We start from the raw sequence: 25,674 nt of genomic DNA on the forward strand, positions 1-25,674 counted from the left end.
ACTCAAACCTCAAATATTTATACCTCAAACTGATAATGTCATTCATGCCATTTAAATTCTTTAAAAAATTAAGTAAAATACGTAGTATCATCATGCCATTATAGTTTTTGATACTTGTTGTTCAGTCAGTCATGTCCTACTCTTTGTAACCCCATGGATTGCAGCATATCAGGCCTCCCCATCCCTCACCATCTCCCGAAGTTTGCCCAAGTTCATGTCCATTGCATTGGTGATGCCATCCAGTCATCTCAGCCTCTGACGCCCTCTTCTCCTCCTGCCCTCAGTCTTTCCTAGTATCAGGGACTTTTCCAATGAGTCAGCTGTTTGCATCAGATGACCAAAAATATGTTTGATATTTACCAGATCTAAAATCTTAATGAAGTAAAGACCAGTGGGGAGCTTGATATGCAGAGTTGTCTCATACGCATCATCTCCAGCATTAAATAAAGACACGTTCAACATCAATGTCTTCATACTTCCAACAGCAAGATAGGTTTTATTTTCATGTGGTCTAAAAAGGAAGTAATATTATTTAGTTTTTGTTTGAGAACTAAATATCCATCTCTTCATTTATTTATCCTGAACGTAAAATATTAACTTGGAAATACAACCATAGTAGATGACCCCATGCAAGTAGATGTAAATCTATGTTAAAAAGAACTCAATTTCCCAGGTTTCAGATAAATTTAGTTAGTTATTACATAAGAAAAGTTTTAGAATTTAGTTATAATTAAACTAGTCTGCTTTCTGTTTTTCTGTTTAACTTTCTGCTTCTATCATTTTACATATTTTTCTCATTATTTCAAAATATTTTCTAAAAGTTTTTTTCATTTTCTTTCTTTATCCTTACAAAGACACTGCATTAGCTGTTTCCCAGGCCATAGGGGGACATGGGGAAAGTTGAGGAAAAAGAACAGACTATTTCCACCAAGATAGAGGCTGCTCTGGGGGAAGTGGGCACAACCTGGGAAGGGACTGCTGTGGCCAGCAAATGGGTGCCACTAAAATCTGCTGGATTAGAATTAATTTCTTAAGGCAGACTGGTCACCTCTACTAATAAATGGACCAAATTTTTAAAACTGCAGAAATGCTTCAGCATCCTGTGAATTGGAATGAGAACACTGTTGCACATCCAAATGGATAGGTGAGTGCAAGTTCTGGCGTAAGTGTCAATGTTAAGAGTTCTCAGAAGTTCTTCCAGTTGGTACTCACTGCTAAGCCCCTTCACCCAGCATTGCATCCTCCCTACTGAAAGTGGTTTCTCCCTCTCCAACTATCCCACACACTGGGCAACCCTATAAACCCATATGTTCACACTGTCTGGTTTTTCTCACCACTAGAATAAGTTCTCTTGGAGAAATGTTCTGGGCCTGTTTTCTCCAAGGCTAGCAACACAATTAGTGTTCAGAGTATATGTGTGGTACATAAGTGCAGTAACCTTAAAAATGGTTGAGTAACACTAAAGAAAGTTCTGAAAGATTGAGGAATTATTGGATAAGTGACTATTAAAATTTCATGAACTATATACATTCTATGAAATTATAGCCATGCTTATCTGCTTTGTGATGGAATGAAAATTCCAAATGTTTCATTAAGATAAAGTAAACATCTACTACTACCACATTCATATGTTCTGTACCCCACCCACACAACCTCATATTTTAGCAACAACACTACTATTGAGCTGACCAATAAATTGATGGCAACATTGATACTGGAAAGAGTACAGTTTTTAAGAAGCAAAGTATTATTAGCCTCAGCTTGTACAAACAAAATTATAATTTTTTGGACACATCTCCCTACTTTTATACCTCTAATAATATATCTTTAAGAAATCAGACATTTCACCTAGTTCCTAAAAGTTCTTCCCCTCTTATCCTAATTGCTTTACCACTTTAAACTTTCTTATCAAGGCAGAACATACATTAGGAAAAATGCACACAACCTAAATGGAGCACTCAGTACATTTTTATAAACTGAATACATGTGTGAAAGCAGCACCCAGATTGAGAAAAACATTCTGCCAGCATCAAAGAGACACCTTTGTGCCCCCTTCCAATTATTGCCACCAGCCACTATCTTGCTTTTAATAGTCTAGTCTGGCTTTGCTCAGTTTTATACTTCATATAAACGGAATCACTGACTATGCAATCTTTCAGTATCTGACATTTCTGTATTCAAAATTTTGTTCTTAAGATTAATCTGTATTGATGCATAGAGTTAAGTCTTTCTTCTAACTAGTGTGCATACTAATTTTTATAAATATGCTATATTTTATTTATCTTTTCAACTATCATTGGGAATTTGGAAATTCCAGTTTGGAGCTTCTATAGTTTTCCAGTAAACATATACATGGAATTATGCTGTGTCCATCAATCTGTCTATCTATGAGCAGACCCTTAACCCAGGACTAATTCCTGAAAAAATTCTCTAAGTCAGGCTAATTCTGGCAACCAGTTTAAATTCTACTAACAAGTTACATTTAGAAAATACAGTATAAAGAACTATGTTTAAATAATAAAAAATAAAAATGTCCTACAGGATTCTCATATAAAAAGCAAGCATACCATAGAGTAGGAGTTCAAAAACTGCTGCCCGAAGGCCAAATTTGGACGGCTGCCCGGTCATGCAAATAAAGGTTTATTGGAACATAGCCATGCCCATTCATCTGTAGCCACTTTTGCACTCTGACAGCAGAGTTGAGGAGTTCAGACAGATCTCTGTCCCACGAAGCCTAAAATATTTACTGTCTGTGCCTTCATGTAAAAAGTTTGCTGGCTCTGTCATTGAGCAGTCTGACTGAGGAGCATAATTATTTCAAAATAAGCACCCCGCATATTACTATATTTTAAATTGGTATTATTTTGACAGTAACAGAAACTTCATTATTTCAGATGGCACCGGATGCTGTCTTAGAGGAAATGATCCCCCAGACCTCATAATTTCTTGTCTGATAGTAAAGACGTTGAGGAGAAAGGAATTAAAATGTTCCGAGGCAGCATTTCTAGCTCTGACCCTGGGGTCTGAGAAGTTGGATATTTCTGGAAGGATGTATGGTAACTAACAAGGCAGTAACTCTTCTAAAACCTCGGGTATATTTCAGGGTAGAAGAATCTGACTCAGCGAGAGTGTGCTCTTTCTCCCAACATGTGAGGGGATGGCTGTGACTTGCTCATTCTTGTGTTGCAAAGCTTTGTGTTACGTTAGCACACATCTGCTTGGTGGCTCTGTGTTTAAGGGCAGAGGGGAGATGTGCATAAACACGGCTGTCCCACAACCGCTCTACTTCTCCAGGACCACAGTGCAACTAAGGGAACCAAAGAGGTTCCAAAAGTAAACTTCAGCTTGACATTAAAGTTTAATTAAGACTTGTAGAAGAGCTGCCTAGAAATAGACATTTATAAAATATTCTGGCTTGTAACCAAAGCATTAGTCACTGAACACCTTTGGGAAAGAAGTTGGCACTTAGACAAGCAACAGAAGGTGAAAGCACTGCATAAACAGCTAGGTTCCAAGACAACAGCAAATTAAAGAGAAACACACACTGTTCACATTTCAGCAGCAAGGCTCCTGGTCTGTTTTCCATTTTTAAGCTATTCTGCCGCATTATCATGATCACGATTCTACTCTTTGTGTACGTGTGTGTACATGTACATGTACACACACATATATATGTATATATCTTATTATACCTTGAATCATTAACAAGGGGCCGGCAGAAAGAGACCCACCAGCTTTTTATATGAGACATAATAAAGGACCAGGTGCACATCTGGAAGTGCGACAAGGCTGAACCAGAGCCGTTCCGGGAATCGTAGTTCATTCTTCATTAAAACATGCATAATGCAGACTTGAAATTTACAAAGAAGCCTAGAATCCACGTAATTTAAGCAGATCAAGATACTGGGTACATACAGAATCATAACTTAATAAGGGAAAAATAGAAAAATGATGAATTTCAGCACCAGGCTCTATGTTTTTCCTGAATGAATGCTATTGTTCTATTTTGTGCAAAATGCTTCCTAAGTCTTAATATAATAAATGCATTTTGCCTCTATAAGATGAATGACTGCTTCATAGCTAACATGTTTTTAATCAAGATGCTAGAACAAAATATAATATGAATTAATATGTACCCGTGTCAATGTACATGAGTGGTTTATTTGACAAAAAACTAACCTGGAGGAAGCGGCCTACAGGTCCAAGTAAACATGTCTCCTCTTTTGTCTTTATTACTGACTTTGAGAAAATATTAAGCACTGGAAAATTTTCATCTACTGGGAAATATCAGCTACCTGACATTTAAGAAGATTTTACTGAATAAAGACAAACTCATTGAGATCCCAAGGAGGCTAGCAGAGGAATATGACTGGAAGACTGAACTAGTAATTAGAATGTTCAGTGTATAAAGCATACAATTCCTCTTCCCCACACTCGGTGACATCCTAATATCAGCAGTGTAGGAATGGACAGTGGTGTTACTTACTCTTTTGGGGGTAAAAGAACAGTGCAGGTACACACTGCTCACTGTCCGGCTTCCCTGGAGGCTCAGCAGTAAAGGACCACCTGCAATGCAGGAGACTCAGGAGACTTGGGTTTGATCCCTGGGTCAAGAAGATCCCTTGAAGAAGGAAATGTCAACCCGCTCCAGTGTTCTTGCCTGGAGAATCCCATGGACAGAGGAGCCTGGCAGGCTACAGTCTTGCGTGGTCACAAAGAGCTGGACATGACTGAACAATTGACTGCACACACACACACACACACACACACACACACAGTCTATCCAACAGTGATCTCCATTCTTATCTGCTAACAGAACCCTGGATTACTCAAGCAACAAGGAATGTCCCCCTGATACTGCAGAAGCTACGGTCCTTGTTTGGCTTCAGGGAGTGACTTTTGACTAATCTAAGATCATGATGACTCCATGCTCCTTCAACCAGGAGAGATTCAGGGGGAAGCATGTGACCCAGTCTGGTTCATCGGGATAACAAGTCTGCTCAGACACTTCCTTCCTCTAAAGCCAGCCTCAAGAGGACACAGGCTTCACAGAACTGAAAACTACTGACCTAGGCACAGTTAGCAGCACTCTTGGGACATAAAGAAACAACAAACTCTGGACAATAACCAGTACACGCTCAGACAATGTTTAGAATTCACTGGCAACAGTTCATTTGTTTTACCAAATAGAAACTTTTTGGGGGATATGGTCTATAAATATCACAATCATAATGTTACAAAAAATAATAACATCACATTTTCATGTGTACCAGGCTTCGTGCTAGGTAAGGTACTGGTCTGCCTCACTGCATTTTATTTTTAAAACAACCTTATAGAGTAGGTACTATTATACTTTCTTATTGATGAGGAAGGAAGTGTGCAGAGGTTGAAAGTCTTCTCTAAAAAGGTTATTCAGCTAGTAAACCATAGATAAACTTGAACCAGGTTAGCCTGACTTTAAGTTTAAACTCTAAACCACAACAATTCTTAGATTCTTAGATTTTAGTTTGATAAGAACCACTGATAGCCATCTTAATAATGAATATCCCTGGCCTGGTCCCCATGGATACTGATTTGGATGGTCAGGGCCTAGGAGCCTGCATTTCTATCAAGCATCCCAGCTGATTCTCATGAAGGTGACTCTCAGACCACATCTTGAGAAACAGTGTCTTACCATACAATCATAATGGACTTCATATTTTGACTATAATAAGAAACATTATTATTTCAAGTTAAAATGCAAAGTAAGGAAGTAACTTCTTATTGTGAGAAATATGAAGAAAAACTGATAATTAAATTAATGACTTAATATCTTAATTCAGGAAGATATATTTTAATTCTTCAGGAAATTAGCCTTCTTCATAAGTTCCTATAAATTTCAACATTTTTTTTTCATGGACCTGAGGAATTGCAATGAAAGATGACAAGGTGACAGTGAGGGTGTCTGATTTAAAGAGATGAAAACGCCACTTAATTATATCTTAGATAATCTTTACCACACAAAATTATCTTTCTTATCAAAGGCTCATGACAGCAAAAGTACCAGGAAGACTAGGCATTTTAGGGAAAAAATACATGAATGGGAAGGTTATAAATTATTCATCTAATATTTCAACAAAGGCACCACAATTACATGCTGAATTATGAAGTAGTTAGTGGTTGCTGTTTTAGGACTATCTAAGCAGCCAATCTGGATAATTTAAGTATAGAGTTCAATTATCAATCAAATCGGTTAGGGCTTCTTGGCCCTCAACTGTGGATGCTCAAGGCTATCCTGGCATTGCCTAAGTGAAAAGAATTAATTTATTCTCTGCCATATGTCATCCCACCCCAGCAGGGTACTCAACACTGTTTGTCAACCTTTTTACTCATTCCTGGTTGACCCTCCATCCCATTTATTACAGTTACTTTGAATCTTTTCCCGTTCCCTTCACGAGGTCCCAAACCCATCCTCAGAGCCCTCACTTTCTATTTACAAACTCAGTTTTTATTCTGGCCATCCATGAGTTCTCTATATTTCCCCTCCTACCACATTAAAATTTCTTAATGTCAGCATCTGTTCACAGTTTCTTAGCTCAAGATAAAGAAAATCTTAACTGCTTTCTAAGCCTAACCCGTCTACATGTGTCTTATCCCCACGCTGTTTCCTTTAGGTCCTTGCTGCATTCTCAGCAAACATCCATTTGTCACCTATAGCATTCCAGGCACTTTATTTTGCATTAGGGCCACAAAGATGAAAATGCAGACACCTGAAGCAGCCTATAGGGTAGTGTGGAGATGGACAATAATAGTGGTGAGCACAGATGCAGTGGGAACAGGAACACTGGAGGACTCAGGTTTTTGTAGCCAGAGACAAAGTGGGGCTGCTTTACCTAGGAAACAGCTGAGATTTATAAGATAAATAAGGGCTAACTACATAGGTAGGTCGAAGTGAAAAGATACAGAGGCTCAGGAGAGGATGGTGTGGCCAAGGAACCATAAATATTCTGCAATCAATGGAAAAAAGTTCAGTGGAATTGCTAAGAAAAAGCACTAAGGACTTCAGATTTTTAAGATTATAATGTACTACTAAAGCCCTACTATCATAAGCTTAAGTGAGAAAACTCACTCTGGAAACATCTTGGTAGAGGAATTCGAATAATGCAAAGTCAGACACCAGGATCCCAGAAAGTGGTTAAGCCCATTGATTCAGGCAGGATGTTGAGCGCCTGGTTCAGAGCAATAGTCGTAGAGATAGAGTAGCATGATGGATAAAAAACATATCTGGTGGTAGTATTATAAGGCTAGGTAATTTATTTGACGTCAGGGATAAGAAAGAGAGAAGGGTGCAGGCCGAACTGCAGGTTGCTGGCTTCGGTAACTAATGGTTGTGTCATTGGTGGATGGTGACTAGGCTTCCAACAGTTCATGTGTGATAGGCAGCTGGATGAGTGGGTGTGAGCTCAGAGGCGTGGATCAGCAGTAGAGGCAGGCCAGGGGAGGTCACAGTTGTGAGTAAGGTTATCCAGGGAAAATACAGGCGAGTGAGAAAGGGCCAACAGAGCCAAAATCGGCGATCCCCCAGCACAGCTGAGGAGGGGCTAGAGAAGTAGCAATACACAGAGAATGGGAGGAGGGTGGCCTCACGGAAATGAAAGCAAAACCCACCGAACAAAGAATGTGAACAGTTGCCAGACCTTCACAGGAGAACTCAAGTAGGATCTGAAAGTATCCCCTGGATTTAAGTAGACCCTCTGTTCAATTTATTCTTTTCACTGCCTTTGATCTTCACATTTGCTTATATCATCCCATGATTAAATAAATAACCTTTGATAAATACATAAATATTCCCTTAATCACAGATGCTGTCATTATGCTACAACTGCTCAGACATTTCTATGTTAAAATTTGCTGGTGACTTTCTATTTTTCCCCCGCCAGTCACATTTTAAGTGCCAACTTCCATGACCTTTCCTCATTCATTATGGTCTCTGATCTCTACAAAATTACAGTATTAAGTCTCTCTTTTTACATTTTCCATTGGCTAGCTCAACATGGACTTGATTTTCCTCTTGGTTCTATAAAGTTACTTGTTCAGTCTCCTGCAGTAACTCCGTATTCTTTTTAAGCTTTTTAAATGAAATTTATCCACCCTTGCCAAGATTTGATCCTTACTTCTTTTCTCTGTGAAATTCCCATTTCGATCCCAGGCATTTTCCTAAGTCACTAATGTATAGAGGACCCCCAAATACAATCCTGAACTAGATTTTCCAGTGGAGAGCTACATACAGAAATCTCACCAAACTCAGAATACCCCAGTTTAAACCTGCTTCCTTTACATCCCTGCCTCCCCAAAGAAGTCTCCCATTTCCTGCCCTGTCAGTGACGCCTCCTTCTCTCTCTCACTTTTCATACACAAGTAGCTCTTAACCTGAAGTATAGATCTCCAATCTTCATTTTTACTTCTTCCCTTCCACATGCAGAACAATGGCAATAGAGAGGACATAAATACGGTACAAAATTACAATGGTTTATTTTGCAAGCATTTATCCAGTTTGTACTATGTACACTATTCTAAGCATGTTACATGTGTTTTCTTTTTTCTGTTTCCCTTCTATGAATTTAGAAGAGCAAAATGGTTTATTCCCTTTCAAATGTGTCATATAAATTTAGAGATTTTGTGCATCAGTCTGAACTTGTGCATCAGACTTCTCTGGTGGCTCAGATAGTAAAGAATCTGCCTACAGTGCAAGAGACCTGGGTTCAAACTCTGGGTCAGGAAGATCCCCTGGAGAAGGGAATGGCCACCCACTCCAATAATCTTGCCTGGAGAATTTCACTGAGAGGAGCCTGGTGGGCTATGGTCCATGGGGTTGCAGAGTCAGACATGACTGAGCAACAAACACTTATGCATCACTGAACTATGTAAACAGTTTTTGGATGATAGAATACTAAACATGATGTAATAAAGGTTAGCTCACTTTGCCACTAAAATTCTATTAACAGGTACTTTAAAATGTTTGAAAAATAAATACAATTATACTAATGATAATCTAAAACACACTCAAATCCTGAAATACCTGAATTATCAATAAAAAGATTAAAATTATGCCTGATAAACCCATGGTGCTCACACAGTCTCATTCTTTCAGTAAGTGGTCACCTTTGAACGTATTTTATATGACTACTGTATAGATCACTTAGTCTCTTTCAGCATAATGTTGTTCTTTTCCAGGTCTTTAAATGTTGTTAACCCCCAAAGATTAGTTCTTAGTCCTTTATTCTTTAGAACCCACATGCACATATAAAGTACCCCATCCTGATGAATAACAGAGAGCAAAGTACACTTACTTCAAAAATCCAATTTTTGCAGAAACCTGTAAATCAGCAGTACAGTTTTCATGGGCACAAAATCTGGCAAAATTTATCTGGAAATAAAATGACAATATTTTTTATTTTAGTTAAAATCAGAAAGCCTATTTCTATGTTTTTTAAAGAATAACATCTACAATACATGAGAAAAAATTAATATAGCAAATTGATAACTTTCAAAAAGTTCAATTTGAGAATTAGAAGTTTCAGATAACAATTCCAGGGCTCAAGGAACCAAGTTCTTTCAATAGGTAAATTTAAAATCTGTGTTAAGTAAAAAAAAAAAATTCTTTCATAGTAGTTGTATAAAAAGAAGTTTAATCGAACTGTGATAGTAACCTCTGTAAGTGTTTAAAACTTGTGCTGCCAAGACTTTTTCATCGAATGCCTCTCGATTTTCTGGTGGTGCCATGTTATCCTGCTTATTATACGTAAGCATGACACAGTTTTCACAGATGGTAGAACAGTGACTTTATATTATGCTGAAAATAATAAAATGCAGAAATTTTACTGTGAAGATACAGTGAATAAAAACAAATGATAGTTTATCAAGAGATTCCAGAATTTATTTAATTCCAAGCATTTTAATAGGACCCAGAGATACTGTAAGGTACACAGGAAGCCCTTAGGTATAAGCTGGACAAAGAAATACAGACATAAAAGATATAAGAAGAAAGCAAGCAGAGAGGGGCAGGTGAAAGGGGGAGAGATAACACGAAAGAGAGAAATCTGGAGGCAGAGGAGGGAGCCAGGCCCATGAAATGGAAAGTGAGTGGAGCACTGTCAGATGCATATCAGACCAGACACTGCCTATACCAGCGGAGCAGAGGGAAGTGTGAAGTTAAATCGTTCCCTAGATGACTTAAATATAACTTTTTTCTATTACTTTTATTTGTAAAGCAGGTTGTTCGAAGAATCAAAATGTAGCTCATTTTAATAACAAGTTCCTAAGATTTGAGCTTATGTACTTAAAATACTGAGATGTTCATTATTAAAGGCATTTAAAGGTAGTTGATACTGAAAGCTGCAGTTCAACAAAAGAGTGAAAAAAAACTGACTTCCATAAATATTTTCATACAAAGGTATAGAGAAAGTTTCCTCTTAAGTTATCATCTTCATTTGATTTAGCACAGAGAGCAGACAGTGCTGATTCTAAGCTCAAACATCTTAAAGTGACGTAGGGGCAATTTTGCCTGCACAGGATATGACCTAGACCTTTAAATGTCCTTTTCACCTTTTGCATTCTGTATATGAGTGAATGTTTTAATGAGTACTTTTACCACAGCCCCAAACATCCTTTGACTCTGTCTTTTTGCTGTTGGATAGTAAAAGTCTGAACTGAACTCCTGGGAATAAACTGTCAGTGAAACTGATATATTTTGGCATACATTTGAAAGAGCAGTTCACTGGTTAGAGTGCAGGATCAATCTCAAAATGCATTTAGATCCTGAGATGTGGTTGAAAAGCATATAGTTAAGTTAAAAAGAGAAACTGTTGTGTAATTAAATACACGCTTATAAATGAGTAAAATCTGACTAATAAAGACATGAATGAATCTGTGGGCAGGGTGAGTGAGAGGGAAACAAAATGAAAAAAGAGACAGAAAATGAGAAAGATAAGTTGAAGACACATGACGACACTGAATAACTTGTTAATGCTGCTCACTTCCATTAGAAGTCCTTGCTAGAAATACACTTTCTTCACTGACAAGGTATCGAGGAGAGAAAATTAACATTTCATGTATATATGGGAAATCACTGCTATGACTAAATGCATAGTTAAAAGTATTCAGTTCAATATCCTAAAGGGAAAATAAAAAAAAAAGAATGGAAAACAAGACCATAAATCTTTTTTATAAAAAAATTTAATTAAAATTTTAAAAAGAATTCAGATAGTTCACTTCTGCAGAACTATATAATATTAAAAAATAATTCTTTAGTTGTATGTCACACAATGTTTCAAATAAAGAAAAATATTCCTACTGTTTTCTCGATGATGTCTTTTTCTTTCTTCTGCTGAAGAATTGGCTGAAGTGGAGGGAATTCCTCTATGCTTCGTTTACTGATGACATGATGCCCCAGGTGGTAAGCAGCTTCAATCTGAATTGGGGTGAGAATGTCCCGTACATCTTTCTACAGAAATTGAAAACCATATGAATTAATAATAAAAATAAGCCTGTAAATTAAAAAAATATATAAGTCCCTCCTCTCCTACACAAGGCTAAACACAACATGTGGAAGTAAAAAAAAAAAAATCCTTTCTTTTTAAGCTATATTGTTAAAAAATTGAACTGCACATTTTCACTCATATCAAAGGCATTCATGTTTATTAGGAAAAAGACAAAAGTTATTAAAAAGAAAAACCAGAACTATCTAATAGCTATAGAGGTGTGCATTTCAGCATATTTTCTTCCATGCTATTTTCTATGCATACAATTTTCTTATTAGTTGTTACAGTATTTCTATATTTATTGTGCTTTCACATTTCATAAAGAAAGAGTTCTTGGATTTATCAATTACACAGCAATTGTAACCCATCTGGAATCCATTTTCCTCTGTATGACATTCTAAGTTTAATACCTTACTAATTTTTATACAACATTTATCATTCTTAATCTTATCTATATGTGATCAAAAAGTCTGAGTGATTAGAATTTTAAATGGTACTGTCTTCTGGCCCCAAAGAAACAACTGTGAGTTTATTCCACTGATTGTCAATTCATATATTTTAATCTTTATTTCTACATGCAGGAATTATTTTTCTCTCTTTTAAAAACACTTTCACATGAACTTAAAATTTGTATCATCTTTTCCATTTGATTATTCAATAGCCCCTTTGTTAAATGGGAGTACACTACATTACTATCAAAGTTATCTGCTGACATACACACACACACTAAAATAACTTGAAATAAATAAAATAATAAAATAAGAAAGTATGTTCAAAAGCATTTGACATTTAATTAAGGAAACCCTTCCCTAAATAGTAAAGGTGTTCAAGAATCCCAAGTCTGTGAAAAAAAAAAATGGAGTCAGATAAGATAAAAAACATAACAGTCCTTAGAAAGTAATTCTCTGAGCCCTGCCTAGAGGGATATAAAAATTTCGATATATATGGAACAAAGCAGACTCATTTATTTTTTTTTCCTGTCTTGCTATGGCAAACCTAGACAATGTATTAAAAAGCAGGGATGACATTTTGCTGACAAAGGTCTATATAGTCAAAGTGAAAAGTGAAAGTCGCTCAGTCATGTCCGACTCTTTGTGACCCCATGGACTATACAGCCCGTGGAATTCTCCAGCCAGAATACTGGAGTGGGTAGCCTGTCTCTTTTCCAGGGCATCTTCCCAACCCGGGGATCAAACCCAGGTCTCCCACATTGCAGGAGGATTCTTTACTAGCTGAGCCACAAGGGAAACTCATATAGTCAAAGCTATAGTTTTTCCAGTAGCCACATATGACTGTAAGAGTTGGACCATAAAGGACGTTAAGTGCTGAAGAATTAATCCTTTCAAACTGTGGTGCTGAAGAAGACTCTTGAGAGTCTCTTGGACAGCAAGGAGATCCAACCAGTCAATCCTAAAGGAAATCAACCCTGAATATTCATTGGAAGGACTGATGCTGAATCTGAAGCTCCAATACTTTGGCCACCTGATGCAAACAGCCAACTCATTGGGAAAGACACTGATGCCGGTAAAGACTGAGGGCAGGATAACACGGGGTCAACAGAGGATAAGATGTTTGGATGGCATCAAAGACTCAATGGACATTTGCTCAATCTGAGCAAATTCCAGGAGATAGTGAAGCACAAGGAAGCCTGGTGTGTGGCAATCCATGGGGTTGCTAATAGTCAGACATGACTTAGTGACTGAACAATAACAAGGAACATGGACAAATAAGAGTCTACTATAAAGTAATCCATGAGAATTTATAACAGAATTCAATTGACCATTTAAGCTACAAGAAATAAGAAATGTTGATGGCAAATCTATAGAAAAAGTATCTTATGCACAACAGAATTAAAAATAGATCTAATCTCAGGATTTGAGAAGGACGCTCACAATCAGATGATGCTGTCCACTCACATAGGAACTGGGCTTCCCAGGTGGTGCTAGTGGTAAAGAACCTGCCTGCCAATGTAGAAGACATAAGAGATGCAGGTTCAATCCCTGGGTCAGGATCCCCTGGAGGAGGGCATGGCAATTCACTATAGTATTCTTGACTGGAGAATCCCATGGACAGAGGAGCCTGGTGGGCTACAGGTGACAGGGTTGCAAAGAGTCGGAGACGACTGAAGTGACTCAGCATGCACATAGGAACTATGCAGTTTTTCTTTTCTTTTCTTATTTTGGTAATGTAATTGTTACTATACTCAGAAAATATTTGAAAAATTCCTCACACTCATTGTCTTTCACACTAAAAACATAAATGTAAAGCTTGGCTTGACTCAAGTTTTCATATGCCCATTTCAATCTATCAGTTCAGTCGGTCAGTTGACTGACTCTTTGCCACCCCATGAACCGCAGCACACCAGGCCTCCTTGTCCATCACCAACTCCCAGAGTCCACCCAAACCCATGTCCATAGAGTTGATGATGCCATCCAACCAACTCATTCTCTGTCATCCCCTTCTCCTCCTGCCGTCTCCTTCTCCTCCTGCCGTCAATCTTTCCCAACTATGCCTGCTGCCAAGCTGCTTCAGTCGTGTCTGACTCTGTGCGACCCCATAGATGGCAGCCCACCAGGCTCTGCCGTCCCTGGGATTCTCCAGGCAAGAACACTGGAGTAGGTTGTCATTTCCTTCTCCATTCCTAACTATCAGTTCAGTTCAGTTACTCAGTCGTGTCTGACTCTTTGCGACCCCATGAATCGCAGCACACCAGGCCTCCCTGTCCATCACCAACTGCCAGAGTTTACTCAAACTCATGCCCATCAAGTCGGTGATGCCATCCAGCCATCTCATCCTCTGTCGTCCCCTTCTCCTCCTGCCCCCAATCCCTCCCAGCATCAGGGTCTTTTCCAATGAGTCAACTTTTTGCATGAGGTGGCCAAAGTATTGGAGTTTCAGCTTCAGCATCAGTCCTTCCAATGAACACCCAGGGCTGATCTCCTATAGTTCTTGTTAAAAAAATAGTTAGCAAAGTCCCTCTTGACCATTAAAAGAACTGAAGTGTTTTCACTAGGACTAGACATATTAATTTTAACTATAATTTAGTTATATTTATGAGGTTTATATTTACACTTAGTTCGTTAGTAGATCCATGACATTGTAACTGACAAACATCCTAGTGAATGTCAGTGGATTTCTATTTATTTACAGACAATTCAGAGTTGGACTAAAGCTTAAACATTTCTGCCTAAAGGTAGATTTCCAAAGCTCATAAATTAATAACCCCGAATGAATAGAAAAAATACCTATCATAAAGATCATAGCTATGCTGCTTACATCTGTATTAATTTTTAATAAAAGTTAGTTAATAAATATGACACATCACATAAAAGACTATACCTATTCTATGTCTTTATGTAATTAAAAAAGGATTTAATTGTTTCTTCTCATCATTAACTATATATATATATATATATATATATATATATATGGTTAAAATCAAGTGGTCTGAAGGCAGAGTACTAGGGTTCAAACCTCAGTTCCCTCACTTGTTATCTATGTAACCTTGGAAAAATTACATAATCTATGGACCAATTACCTCATTTGAAAATGGTTGGTAATAATGGTGATTATGACACCTACACTTTATTGTTGTGAGGATTCAGTGGCATAATGTATGTAAAACACTTAGCTCAATGCTTGGTATGTATTAAGATCTCAACAGATGTTAACTATTATAATTATTATGTGCATATATTACTTCAAAATGTAGCTATATAAGCCAACCAAGGATTTACAGAACTTTAGTTTCTTATAATAAATTCTGGTGACTATTTGGAAGGAGTGAGAAAAAATAAAATTAGCCTATTGCCAACTAATGAACACTAAATAGAAAATGAGCTACATTTTCTACTAATACAAGTATTGCTTAGTCGCTAAGTTGTATCTGACATTTTTGCGACCCCATGGGCTGTAGCCCACCAGGCTTCTCTATCCTTAGGATTTCCCAGGCAAGAATACTGGAATGGCTTGCCATTTCCTTCTCCCAGGGATCTTCCCGACCCACGGATCAAACCATGTCTCCCGCATTGGCAGGTGAATGCTTTACTGCTGAACCACTAGGGAAGCAATTAGACTTGTACTAATGAAGTGGTACCTGGACGATGTGTAGCATGACTCAAAGCACTCAAGACTCTCATGGCTTTCCCATTCTCACACATGGAGACGTTTTTATTAGATTACTCGGTAAGTGATCATCTCAACCTGAAACCTTGACCATACAGGAATGCTGCAAATCAAGGCCCAAATCCCAAGTTGTCAACTTGTGAAAATGGAACAGCTTGAAGCCCTGAGTATTACAATAGCAAACTTGATTAAATTATTCCCTAGATGTAGGAGCTAGACAGCCACTGATTGTCCCTCCACATGTCCACTGTTTTAATTCTTCTCAACAAGCTTGCTTTGACCACATCACATGTTATCTAATTCATACTAATTTTCCACAAGGTCTTCTCTACATCTGGTGTATATTACTTTCATTATCCTAATTAGCTATTAATTATGCTTTTCTCACAATATATAAAATGTACGTGTGTTCTTACAAGAACTGTATTTGACAGATATTCACACTTACTTAACTTTAACAGCTCCACCTAAGGACAGAAGCTATAATATAAAAAATGTCTTAAAGTGACTAATATATAGGAGGGAAAAAGTAGATTTGTTTAAAATTTTTAATTTGGATGGGCGTGTGCTATCTATATTAAAAATAACGATTCCATGACACATTTTTATGGACAATTACATAAAAATAGGACACTCACAAGCATGCAAATTAGCACATGCCAGAAATTACATAAAGTCTGCCTTATTGTCTGATTTCACAGAAATGTACAGTATGGCCAACGAGAATGGAGCTGTAGGTTCATGTCCTCCTGTGTTTATGCAGTGAAGGAATTTATTTAAAGGGTGGAGCCAGAAATATTTATAAAATATTACCGAATGAAAACTGATGTTGAGGTATAAATAAACATGTGAAGATATCTATTCATGGGTCTACTCTGTAGAAGACAGGGTCTAGGGACACAAATCTGAAAGTCGGTGTCTATGGCACAGTTTATAACCCATAAATCCACACATGTGGTGGGGGGATGAACATTCTGATACACGCAGACACAAGTGCAGAACAGGGAGAGCCACTAATCTACACTCGAAAGGGTGTGGGAAAATGCTCATATAGAAGACTTTTAAATAAGGAATGTGATCAGATTTGTGCTTTTGAAATGCTGCTCTGGTGCCAATGTGGGGAATGAGTTGGTATGGGAGAAGGGAAGACTAGGGCACAGATTGGAATCTGAGCCAGGAAGGCCATGTGTAATTATAACCATTTCATCTGCTAAGTATGTTTCAGAGGGCAAATTGTCAAATACCTCGGACTAAAACTTTCAGAGAAAAGATAACATCCCCAAGACAGGTATTCTAACCATTATACCAGTAGACTATTCTCAGATTTTTTTCCTCACAGAATTATTTTAAAAGCACTGAGAACACATCATCTATAAATTTATTAAATATTATTCAATTAAGGGCCTTATATAATGAGCTGTGCTAGCTCTAAAAATACAAACACGCAAAAGATAATACCTTCAAAGACCTTGAATCTAACAAAGAATTAATAAATGTTGGAATAACCAATCTACTTCTAGGATACCATAATATCAGTATAGTTATGTAGTTTTCTTGCATTTAGATTTTCAGCAGAAAGTCCATAGTGTGTTGAGGTTAAAATATAACTACTTTGGAGCAAATGGTACTTCATTAAACTATGTATAAACTTTGTACATCTTAAAAATATAAGCAAATAAAATACAAATAAATATATTTACTAATCAAATACACATTCATTTCTTTGAAGTTATTACTGAAAATGTTGGGTTTTAGAAGTCATCCAAAGAATCATGTAACAAAATAAAATTCCTTTATTTTAGAAACCTAGGATTCAGAGAAAGCAAAGAAAGAATAAACTTGATAGTCTACTAAATACACAGGCAGGTTGATTTCATGCTTGTTATAGAACATGCTAAGGCTACTAAGCTCACTGGATCGTTAGTTCTCTTTCCAAACAATCAGTGAGTGTTTTGATGCAGAGATTCCATCAAGATCAATTAAGAAATGTCATCTTTAAAAACCTTAAGGTAAGTCTCACTAGCATGGCTGCTCCAACATTTCTAAAAAACTGTTGGCAATTATTGATTAGGTTTTCCTAAATCAAAATAGCCTCAAAATTATCCCCTGTCCTAAGCTCTTTTCCTAAGAAGGCTCTAAGACCAAATCAAGTTGTACTTATGAAGGCAACAAAGACAAAGATTCATTTTCATATGCTTAAGTGAATGAGGCAACATTTTCATAAAGGGAAAAATGATATAAAATTCTGATAGATAAAACACTATAATTCATAAAAATTAACCATTATTTTCTATCATAGCAACCTTTTATTAACTCCCAACTCTAAATTCTAGTTTCTTCTTTCATAACATCTAATAATTTAAGGCTCTAATAGCAAAAATTAAAGCTTGGCATAATTTTAGACAACTAAAAAATGGAGTTTTCTATAAGGAAAAAATAATAATTTCTACCTTCATATTTTCTTAAGAACACATTTTGACAATTCACATAAAACAATCTTATGTAATACCTGTTTTAATTATGAGTAGATTAAGTAGAAAACTTGAGAAAACTGATGTGCTTACCAACCAGAAAAATGACCATATAGTCTCAGAAAAATAACATACCAATAAATTTATATTCCAGTGATGTGATCATTATTAATTGTTAAAAATGTCTACCACACTCCAAGAAAATCTAATACATGAAACTAAAATATGTGATTAAAAGAGAAGGATGTAATAAAGGTCAAGATTTTTGAGATTTGGAATTTAAAAAATAGCCAAATTTTCTACCATCAAAGACTATGATGGGTTTTTAAAATATAAGTAGGGTTAAAAATTTTCACTTACGTGAGATCACCAATGGATTATGTGAAAGAATAAAAACAAAATTCAGTCATTGCTCACCTTCAGATCCGCAACGGCTCTTACATGTAAAACTGGTGAGATCTATCTGGCTCATTGTCTTTAATACTCAAGTCCAGCAATTTGCTGATCCCACTGGGGCCTCGCATTCAGCTTCCTCCCCCTGTTCCTCACACACCTCCTCATGTCCCCTCTCCTCTCCTCAGCCTGCTTAATAACCTTCATGGCCAACAACATAACCACTCGCTTACTCCTCACTCTCTCTTCTTCTTTGTGTCACTCTATTGGCAGACCACAACCACGGCTGACTGTCATCTACTCCCACCTATCAGGCTGGATGTGACTGGAAAAAACCACAGCCCTACTGACGCATCTCACCTTCTGATGCAAGAGAGAGCCTAATGCCATCTCAGGACCATATTATTCCCTCTCACTCTCTCACACTCTGAGAAGACTATTTCACATCTTCGTCCCAAACTCTAAACACCACCTCTTCCATTCTAACTAAAGCTAATGACTTTGCTTCTCGCTTCATTGAGAAGATTGAAGCAATCAGAAGAGAATGTCCAGTTCTCCCAACCACACGTGCCCAACATCTGCACATAAACAAACTATGCATGTGCCTACCTAGAATCAATCCTTCCTTTGTACAATTAAATCCCACTGCTTTTGCCTTGAGAACTTTGCTCCAACTATTCTTTCCTCTCATCTATTTCCTAAATGTTTCACTCTATTAGAACATACCCATCAGCATAAAAACATGCTACTCTTATCTTAAAAAAAAAAAAAAGTCGCTTTACTTCTCCTGTCAGCTACTGACTCCCAACCCCTTTTCTTCAGCCCCCTTTGGAGCAAGAATCTGTGAAAGATTAAACTACTCTCTGTCTCCAATTCTTCTCCTCCTTTCCCCCTACTATTCCTCTGAAAGGCTGTTGTTGTGATCACCAATAGCTTCTACACTGCCAATCCCAATGGTGAGTTCTTAGTCTTCATCTTATTTGACTAAGCAGAAGCACTGAAAACATCATCATGCCCTCCTCTTTACCCTGCTTTATTTACTTCACCTCCAGGATGCCGGAGCTTTTGATTTCCTTCCTTACTGACTGGTCCTTCTCATCTCCATTGTAAGCCTTCTCTTTCAATTTCTTCATGGTGTAGTGCCCAGAGGACAGACCTTGGCTCTTCTCTCTTCTTGTCATGATCTCAATAATCTCATATGACTTTAAACCTCATTCATAAGCCAAAGAGGCATTGTATTTCCAGTTCCATAGCATTCTCCAACTCCAGATGAGTATATTTAAATGCTGAATTGCTCTATACACTTAAAAGTAAAACAAATCTCTCCAGCTCAGCAGGTCCACAACTGAACTTCAACATTTTCCACCCGAGAGTTGTTTCCCTTGCCCTATTGATGAAAACTGTATTCTTCTAGTGGCTTGGGCTAACAACCTTGGAATCATTTTGGAGCCTTTCTTTCTTGAATGTTAGACATCCAATCTTTCAGTAAATTGTGCAGGATCTGTCTTCCCCTGTTTCTCACCATATCCATTACCACCATCTTCACTGGAGCCATCATCTCTCAGCTGACTTGCTGAAGTATCCTCTTCCTGTGTCAACCTGTGGCTGCCTAGTCTCAACATAGCAATTAGGGAGCCTAGAGTATTCCTTATTATTACTCAGTTATATCATGTCACCTCTCTTGCTCCAAACTCTACAATAGATCCCATTTTATTTGGAGAAAGAAAATCACAGATCTTATGTGATCTGACCTTTTTTTCTACTACTCTTCCCCTGCTCTCTTTTCCAGCCATCCTTGCCTCCCCATGATTCTCCAAAACAACCAGGCATGTTCTTGTCTTGAAGGTTTTTTTTTTTTTTTTTTTTTTTTACCTAATTCTTCTTTCTGTACTGTTTTCCTCCTGGATGGGCGATTCTCAAAGCATAGTTTCCAAACTGGCAGCATCACCATCACCTGCACCCTTTGTAGAAATGGAAACTCTCAGGCTTCACTGAAGATTTACTGAATCAAGAACTCTAGGTGGGGCCCAGCAATCTATGGTTTTAACCAGCTTCCCAGGTGATGCTGTTGGATGCCAAAGTTGAGGACCAATGCCCCAGGTATCTGCATTGCCCCTGGTAACTTCCGTGCTTCCTTCAAGTCTTTGCTCAAGTGTCACCTTCTGAATGAAACTCACTCTGACCACCCTATTTAAAATTGCACCCTTTACTCCTTCCCCAGCACTCGTTTCCTGTGCTCTGCCTGCTCTCCTTTCCTTTTTCCATTACCCATAATGTGGCTCAGATGGTAAAGAATCTGCCAGCAACGCAGGGGACCCAGATTCATTCCCTGGGTCAGGAAGATCCCCTGGAGAAACGAACAGTTACTCCAGTATTCTTGCCTAGAGAATTCCATGGACAGAGGAGCCTGGTGGGCTGGAGTCCATGGGGTCGCAAAGAATCGGAAAAGACTGAGCAACTAACACTCTTATCTTCCTCTAAAATGCTATAAAATTTACATTTTATTACTGTTGTTTATCTCACCACACTACACTATAAGCTCTATCAGGGTAGTAACCTTTTTTATGTTTCAGTCATTGACCTATATAAAAGTCTCAAACAGAACCTGACAACATGCAGGTACTCAATATCTATTAAATTAATTGGAAGGAGAAGTAGAGCTTGATTGGTATAGCCAACAGAACCTATACAAGGGAAGCATGCCCAGGTAGCAGGCGGGTTGTCCTCTGAGAGGTGGGGGCTGTGGGCCTGAGAACAATAATTCAAAAGTATCACCTTATTTAACTGTAAAGGGTGCCGAGGTAGAATGCATATGTATAATACACCCCTGACACCGGACATGCTTTCCAGAACAAAGGAGCAATTCAGTGAATGTTTCTGAATGCCCTGGATACCATGCTGGTGGGGGTGGGAAATGCACACATTATCTTCTCACCTCTTCCCAAATAACAGCTGGAAGTCCTTGACCAAACTCAAGGTTAGGACAGCTGCTTCTGTAGCTTTTACACCTACCCTTTGGAGTTGTTGCAAGGGAGGGTGTTGGAGTAGCCTTCTGACTTTCCATGTAACAGGTTTAAAAAAATGTCCCAAACAAAAGCAAGGTAATTTAGAAAGGAAAAACAACATTTGAAGAAACAATCCTTCTTAAATGAACAGTCCCACTATGTACCAATCCCAGAGCTAAATGCTATTTTTGACTTTGGCAGTATGGCCCCAAGTCATGGCTGTAACCTGCTCTTGTCACTACCACGGTAACACAGCAAGCACACATGCAACAAACACAGAAGCCGCTGCTCAATTGTCATTTCGGGTACAAGCTTATTCTGAGGAATGGGCACAGTTTTGATGGACACTTAGTCATAGGAGCAATACCAAGAAACAGGACCAACAAAATCAGATCAATTCACTGCCATTTATACAAATTCAACACAATATATTTATCAATGTCTAGTGCTGGCCCTTTTATTATCTTTAAAATGGTCTCAATTTTTGAGTTAGGCAAAAATTCATAAGCTTTCTAAAATATATATAATGCATATTTTTATATATGTATACAAAAGCTTTTCTCTACTACACTTGATAAAGACTTGAGAAAGATCATCAAAAAAAAAAAAAAAGAAAAAAAGTCTCCAAAAATTGGAGAGCATAAACTAAATGAAATGTGAGCACTGAATATGAAATAGAAAAAGTGAAACAAACCGGATAAAAGATCATCATAATATAGTCCAATTGTTTTTAAACATGACTCCTCATTAGAAGTACTATATCAACAACCTCAGATATGCAGATGATAGCACTCTTAATGGCAGAGAGTGAAGAGGAACTAAAGAGCTTCTACATGAGGGTGAAGGAGGAAAGTGAAAGAACCAGCTTAAGAATAAATATTAAACTAAGATCATGGCATCCAGCCCCATTGCTGCATGGCAAATAGAAGCAAATAGAAGGGGAAAAGGTGGAAGTATAAAATGGTCTCAATGTTAGTCTCTAAATTTGGTTAACTGGAAGAAAATTAACTGTGTAGAATTTTTAAAAAACCTCTTTAATCCCCACCATATCAATGATGGTTACTCTAATATCATTCTACACTTTTGGCTGTCAACCATTTAATAGCTTTATCCTAGTACAATAATAAAAATTGTTAAGGGAAATGAGGAAATAGCATAAGGATTATTGCTTTTAACATTTAATAGTCCTGTTGCTTGCTTGCATTTGCTTGGAATAAGCATCTAAAGGATAATTAAGGTCTAAGCTGAGGCTACTATTTGAAATCCCAGAAAGGGCTCCCGGGAATAGTTTGGCTTTTTTGTGACAATAGATTTTCTGATGAAGTACACCATTCCCTAATGAAAAAGACCTGGCACTGCTTCATACGATAAAATGTGACCAATGCAAGGAACGTGATGATCAGTTTGGGAATGAGTGTTTTAATAAAAGAAACATGAAATTGGCTATGCTTTGGCAGAATACACACCAAACCATCCCGAGAGTCATCATCCCGGCCCACAGATGGCCCCACCACGCGACAACCGTGTGAGTTCCCACCGACATCACCAACAGTGCTGGCTCAGAGACAAAGGCACGATCCCAAAGCAGCACATTCACTTCTGCTTCTTAAAGTCACGTGAAAAACAAACCAACTTCCACAGCCTGCCCCCAGCCCCCAAAATCTACCAGGCATAGATTTGGGGTTCGCAGAGCTACTTAATATTTACATTTTTAGGCAAGCATGTAAACAGAGATGGGACAGTAACAACTGAGGATAGGAAAAGGCAGATCTTAAAAACAGAGATGCCCTCAATGTGATAAAGATGAAACAAAGGCGCAGCAGTAAGCAGGGTTTGAATTACCCAGGTCACAGGGTGGTCTAACATGGAGACTACAGAGTATTAGATTAGCTCGGGAGGCGTTAACACTTTTCATTATGTTTTATAAAACATACCAATACAATAAGAATTAAATGTATTGATGATACTGAAGTTTACATATCTGTTAACGAAAACAAGTTTACATTACCCGCATAAATGCTCGATGTGTTTGGCAGCTAGTTGCTTTGCTCGATACTTTTATGCTTCTCGTAATCACATCATAAGTTCCATTGGAAGAAAAGTAAAATCTCGATGGAGACTCTGCCTTTCGGTTCACATCCAGACTCATGTTATAAAGCAAAACTGCAAAAATGTAGAGAGAATTGCAATGAATATAATTCATACAGTATTAATTTATTTTCTTTATCTTTGAAGTGATAATAGTCACAGTTATATAGCATACTGGGAACATATTAAATTATCTTTATTAAATTACTTTCTAAAAACTAACCTGAAATATGAAAGAGGAAACAATTTAAAACGTATATTTCAAAAATTATTTTTACAAATTTTAAAAAAAGAATTATAAACTGAAAATTAATATCTTTGGTTATTTGCTTAATCCTCCCATATATAAACTGGAGAAGGAAATGGCAACCCACTCCAGTATTCTTGCCTGAAAAATCCTATGGACAGAGGAGCCTGGTGGGTTATAATCCATGGTGCTGTAAGGGTCAGACACGACTTAGCAACTAAACCAATACCACCACCCATATATAAACATTTCAAAACTACACGACCGAAGTTGTTACTGATAATAAAAGTTCTGAATAAAGTTTCAGCCTTCCCTTTTGTCATTAGAACATCTGACTGAGGAAGACCTCGCAGAGCACTGCAGGCAAATGCCACCTGGAATACTTGTATCTTGTGTGGTTATAGAACTAACTTCATGTATGATTTGCTGCTGCTGCTGCAAACCTGTGCAGTCGTGTCTGACTCTTTGCGATCCCATGAACTGTAGCTACCAGGCTCCTCTGTCCATGGAATACTGGAGTGGGTTGCCATTTCCTTCTCCAGTGGATCTTTCTGACCCCCAGGGGTCAAACCTGTCTCCTGCTTGGCAGGTGCATTCTTTACTACTGAGCTACCAGAGAAGCCCTTCAGGTATGGTTCGGGTTCATTTATTTTCATTTGTTTCCAATTTGAGGGGCTGCTACCTGTCTTTTTTTTTTTTTTTTAATGTAGAGTGAACACATGATGTAAAAGTCAAACCTATATAACAGTTGATTCTGACATCTCCTTTCCAGCCCTAGACCCTGAGTATTTCTCTTCCTTATCTTTATTGATTTCTGGCTTGATCTTCCAGTGTTGATTTGTGCAAAAACAAATGTAGTCCAACATTCTCTCGATTAATATTCTGGCAGTTTGATAAGAATTTATTTCAAATCTGACATAGTAAATGATCATCTGCTAAAGAAGATCACCAATAAACAAACAAACAAAAACAAGAAAAATTTACAACAACCAAACAATTCCAAGACTGATCTTATTAGGAAAGAAAGATCTATTTCTTAGATTTAAAGGGTTCTTTGTCAGAATGGTAGCTGTCAGAGGTGAGGGGTGCAGGATGGGAAATACACGTGAAGAAGATCAAAAGATACAAAGTTCCAGATAAGTCATGGGGATGTGATGTATGGCATGGTGAAAGTGAAAGTCGCTCAAGTCATGTCCCAACTCTTTGCGACCCCATGGACTCCACTATTCACGGAATTCTCTAGGCCAGTTCCCAACCCAGGGATCAAACCCAGGTCTCCCATATCGCAGGTGGATTCCTTACCAGCTGAGCCACAGGGAAGCCCAAGAATTCCTAGTGGGTAGCCTTTCCCTTCTCCACGGGATCTTCCCAACCCAGGGATTGAACCCAGATCTCCCACATTGCAGGTGGATTCCTTACCAGTTGAGCCACAAGGGAAGCCCAGGAATACTGAAGTGGGTAGCCTATCCCTTCTCCAGTGGATCTTCCTGACCCAGGAATTGAACCAGAGTCTCCTGCATTGCAGGTGAATTCTTTACCAACCGAGCTATCAGGGAGCTGCAGTTAATTACACTGTATTGCACATTTGAAAGATGCTAAGTGAGTATTAAAATTTCTCAACACAAGAAAGAAATTTACAATTATGTATGATGAGGGATGACTGTCTTGGTGATTCTTTCACAATATACACAAATATTGAATCATCATGTTGTACTGCTGAAACTAATATAATGTATGCCAATTATACCTCAATATAAAAAATTGAAAAATAAAGTTTCCTTGCAAAACAAGCTATATCTAATAGTCTTCTGAGATGTCATTCATTA

At 37.8% G+C, this 25,674-nt stretch overlaps 1 protein-coding gene across 1 annotated transcript in view; it reads right to left on the minus strand.

The window, feature by feature from the left end:
* The window catches only part of ITGA4 (integrin subunit alpha 4), an 86,057-nt gene that overhangs the window by 14,364 nt on the left and 46,019 nt on the right, over positions 1-25,674 (minus strand). Inside the window, exons 15-18 of the mRNA XM_020888659.2 lie at positions 23,522-23,676; positions 11,333-11,482; positions 9,330-9,406; positions 361-511 (exon numbers count right to left, since the gene is read on the minus strand). Coding sequence (XP_020744318.2) covers positions 361-511; positions 9,330-9,406; positions 11,333-11,482; positions 23,522-23,676 — 533 coding nt within the window. The remainder of the gene's footprint in view (positions 1-360; positions 512-9,329; positions 9,407-11,332; positions 11,483-23,521; positions 23,677-25,674) is intronic.

The sequence above is a fragment of the Odocoileus virginianus genome, chromosome 13 (genome assembly GCF_023699985.2).
Source record: "Odocoileus virginianus isolate 20LAN1187 ecotype Illinois chromosome 13, Ovbor_1.2, whole genome shotgun sequence".
NCBI classification, from domain to species: Eukaryota; Metazoa; Chordata; class Mammalia; order Artiodactyla; family Cervidae; genus Odocoileus; species Odocoileus virginianus.